Raw genomic sequence first — 4,612 nt, 5'->3', positions numbered from 1 at the left:
TGACTTGATATCTCATATACATGACAACATCTTGTCATCAATCAACCGTATGCCAATCTTAATATATTAAAGTTGTTTATGCTTACAATAATACTTGACTAAGGGTAATTTAAGAATAAATCAATCGCACGTTGGGACATCTATCATACACACGTCACATATATTCGTTTCTCAGACATGATAGCTCAAACATTAAGACCTATTTAAGAGAACCTATGATAATAAGACATGAGTAGATCAACCACCTTAAAGGGGGTTTGGAACTGATGAATGAGCGACATGTGGTACCTTGGGAACTATTAGAGAAAACTCCCATAAAGGCTTCCATAAGATTTGATTGAACTTTTGCGAATTAATCAAACATGTTAATTATTTTTTTGTATTCTTTATGTTCGTTTTACGGTGTATGTTCGGGGTTTGTGACTACCTCTCTTAATAATGTTCTAAGATTCGCACCAACATCTCCCCTTAAAAATATAATATATCTTACAATTACGCCCAACACTTATTGGTTACTAATTACTATTTTTAACTTTGATTTTTTTTTATTCACAAATTTAAAAACATAAAAAGGGTAAAGAAGGGTCCACCAAACATAAAAACCGACAATGGCAGTCTTGTTGTTGGATTTTACTTTTGGATCCAATAAATCCATGTAAGTAGATGTACTTCTTGGGTGAATATCGATGAAGATCTATCCCAGAGAATTAAACTGTCAATGTCACTATAACTTATGCCACTTACATGTAGGGTAAGGGTCATACGGTAGATTAAAATCCTTAGGAATTAAACCCTAAAATATGATTTTTATTATTATTATTATTATTATTATTATTATTATGTGTTTCTTCTATAGCTATTTTGATTTGATTTTGGTTATATATAAATTTATTAATTCAACTATATTTTGTAATTCTGATCTTTAAAAGTAAAATCTTTAATTAACGTAAGTTTTGAATTGAATCTCTAAACAACCTTTTTTATCCTTAAAAAAAGTTATTGAGAATTAGAAATAGAACAGAATCGAAATTCATTTAGCATTTTTTTTTCTCTCTTCCAGAAGGATTTCCTTTCGGGGAGCGTGGTTTAAACAAGAAGGATTGATGTCATAGGAATATTTTTTTAATGGTATTAATCAATGTAATTTAAAGGGTAGAAAATAAAGTAACCATGTAAAATAGAAGTTTGAAATTTATGGCACAGCTAACCGAATGACCATTTGCAAGCTTCAAAACATTGAATTATATTAATCAATTCAGAACATTAGAAGTAAATGATTCAATGCCATACACACCTACCAGTACTCTATTGGTTTTGTTTCTGTAGGCCATGTTTTTCATCTTTGACAAGAATCCCTAGTCTATATATAACCAATGCCTAGTGATTCACATGCAAAACCGTAGTCTCCAGTAGTAAACAAGTAGCTTACTACTGTATTATTTTTCTCATCCTGCTTTTGCTAGCTAGCTAGCCTGCTTCCATGGCACCCTCAATTGTTCTTGTTTCATGGATGGTTTTAGGCCTTGTAATGGCAACTTCAACTATTCAAGTTGAAGCTGCCAGGGCATTTTTTGTATTCGGTGATTCCCTGGTTGACAATGGCAACAACAACTTCCTAGCAACCACTGCTCGAGCTGATTCCCCTCCTTACGGCATCGATACTCCCAGTCGTCGTGCCACCGGTCGCTTCTCAAATGGCAAAAACATTCCTGATTTTATCAGTTGGGGCTTCCCTTCTTTTTACCCTCTTAACTTTTTCTCTTTATTTATCATGATAATTCAATTGACAATAATGTATATGTATGTGCATATCAGGTGATGCACTTGGTTCAGAGCCAACATTGCCCTACTTGAGTCCAGAACTCAAGGGAGATAGGCTACTTGTTGGGGCCAACTTTGCGTCAGCTGGCATTGGAATCCTCAATGACACCGGAGTCCAATTTGTATCTCTTTCTTCATCTTCTCAAATTCCATATTTTCTTTAATATTTCAACCCCATAATGCCTAATTCTTGTTTTTTTTTTCTTCTTCAAAATGGTACATTGTCAGATAAACATCATCAGAATGTACAAGCAATTAAAATACTTTCAACAATACCAGACCAGGTTGGCTGATCTTGCCGGATTCGAGGAAGCACAGCGGATTGTAAACGATGCACTTGTGCTCATCACGGTCGGCGGCAACGATTTCGTGAATAACTACTATTTGGTTCCATTCTCTCCTAGATCTCGCCAGTTTAGTCTACCAGATTATGTTCGATATCTCATCTCTGAGTACAGGAAACTTCTAATGGTAAATTTTGTCTTCACGTTGTGTCACATTAAAATTACTGTACTTTGAAACTGTTACTTGGAGATTTGTAGCTTACAAATTACACTGCAGAGGCTATATGATCTAGGAGCTCGGAAGGTTCTGGTGACTGGGACCGGACCAATGGGTTGTGTTCCAGCAGAATTAGCCATGAGGAGCCCAAGTGGTCAATGTGCCACTGAGCTGCAACGAGCTGCAGCCTTGTATAATCCACAATTGGTTCAAATGATAAATGAACTCAATAGCCAATATGGTGCAAACATTTTCATTGCTGCTAATACAGAACAGAAAACCAATGACTTCATTAATAACCCTACAGCCTACGGTAAGTTAATCCATAATTCAATATTCATTCACTTGTTCTATTTTATAAACAGGATGATGACATAAATAATTGACTTAATTCCTAAGTTTGAATCCAAAAGAGAATATTAACAATTAAGACTAATGAATGAGGCATTAATTAATTAGATAAGAAGAAGAGAGATGCTCCAAGATGGGGACAAGAATGAACAACAAAGATGTGTGCCATTTTGTTGACGTCATTAAAGTAGCACCCAAATTTTATTTATTACAACCACCTAACTCCCACGTAAGACCATTATTAATTAGAATGAAAGCTACCAAAGATATTATGGATTTTGCCCCAAATTTTATAACCCTAAAAAAGGCATCATATCATCAATTGTAACATGATGAATGGTTTAACACAATTAATATCTTAATGTTTGCTTGTTTTGTTTGCAGGATTTACAACATCAAAAGTAGCTTGTTGTGGTCAAGGACCTTATAATGGTTTAGGACTATGTACTATGTTATCGAATTTGTGTCCAAATCGAGACGAATATGCTTTTTGGGATCCATTCCATCCATCAGAAAGGGCTAATGGGATAATTGTTGACATGATCTTGGGTGGTTCATCAAACTACATGAGCCCCATGAACCTTAGCTCCCTCTTGGCTTTGGACTACAACACCAGGACTTAATTAATTAGGATTTTATTAAGGACTGTGTTATATCAATGTCGTTGCTTGCTTGCCATGGATGCATTTAATCATTATCTTCTATTGCGTTTGAATAAATTGCAATTATGTAATGTTTCAGAATGTTTTTATGAGTAAATAATTCGTTGTATTATTGTCTGTTTTTGGCATAATGACAAATTAAGTTCTTAATGTTTATATTTTTGTCAATTTGACCCTCATTTTTTAAGTTAAATGTGACTCTCAACCTTTTAAAAAAATTTTAAATTTGACAACTAATCTTTCAAAAAGAGTTAAATTGTTATTTTTAACGGAAATGCCCGCTGAAACTTAAATTTTTAAACATGGCAACTCAGATTATAATTCATGTATACTTCATACAATTTTTAATGAATTTTAAATATTTTTAATTTTTAATTTATTTTATTTTTAAATATTTTATAAATTTTAAATCATTTATTGACTTGATATATAAAACAAATAGTATCATGTCAAGATAAACATGTCAAGATAAAGTATATGTGGATTTCCTTAAAGGTTGCCATGTCAATATCGTTAAAAATTAATTTTTTAGTTGACATTTCTTTTAAAAAATAATTTGAGAAAAGTTTGAGGGATAAATTTAGCAAAATATAAAAATTAAATTGACAAATAATATCTTTATTTTTTAATATTTATATTATAAATTGGAAAAAAAGCCTTAAATTTATCAAAATGAAATTAAAATAATGTGTAATTCTAATAACAGAAAATTGCATTAAACCAGACAGTGCGCAAGTAGACAAGAGTGCTTGATATTACAAAGAAGAAGTAATGTTTTACCAAACAAATTACTGCTAATTAATAAAGCTCACATGCAATGCAAAAACCTCGCATATATTAAAACCAACAAAATATATTGTTATTTAGCATTTATTAGGACAAAAAAATTAGACTTGTCCATTGCCTTGATAATTTCCAAAAAATAAGTAATAATAATTATAAAGGTAGCTAAGCTTTCCTTCAATTTTGGGCAATAATAATAAGATAGCTTAAGGAGTCAGTATCAAAACTATTTTAGGTACTCCTTTTTTAAATTTTAGATTTGCCACAAAATCTTTGTTTGGATTGAAAACTTTGTTTCATAATAATCCGATATATCAACATTATATTAATTTGGATGATTACACTTTATGTCCCTATCATCACCCCACCCCCACTTAATTTTAGCCTAAGCAAATTAATAATGTGTACGGATAAACATTTTCAACATACAATTATAGAATAATTACTTTAAAATCAGACATTTCCATAATTTTTGGTAATCATCATTTCCAATC

At 31.9% G+C, this 4,612-nt stretch overlaps 1 protein-coding gene across 1 annotated transcript; it reads left to right on the top strand.

Moving 5' to 3' along the window:
- Positions 1-1,372: 1,372 nt before the first annotated feature.
- On the top strand, positions 1,373-3,447 carry LOC108466670 (GDSL esterase/lipase At5g33370-like). The gene is made up of 5 exons (XM_017767047.2): positions 1,373-1,721; positions 1,816-1,943; positions 2,050-2,292; positions 2,383-2,635; positions 3,058-3,447. The coding sequence occupies exons 1-5, from the start codon at positions 1,481-1,483 to the stop codon at positions 3,294-3,296; spliced, it is 1,104 nt and encodes a 367-aa protein (XP_017622536.1). The 5' UTR covers positions 1,373-1,480; the 3' UTR covers positions 3,297-3,447.
- The last annotated feature ends 1,165 nt before the right edge of the window (positions 3,448-4,612 follow it).

The sequence above is a fragment of the Gossypium arboreum genome, chromosome 11 (assembly GCF_025698485.1).
Source record: "Gossypium arboreum isolate Shixiya-1 chromosome 11, ASM2569848v2, whole genome shotgun sequence".
Taxonomy (NCBI): domain Eukaryota; kingdom Viridiplantae; phylum Streptophyta; class Magnoliopsida; order Malvales; family Malvaceae; genus Gossypium; species Gossypium arboreum.
Note: the sequence above shows the minus strand (reverse complement) of the source record. Positions and strands in the feature narration are given on the sequence as shown.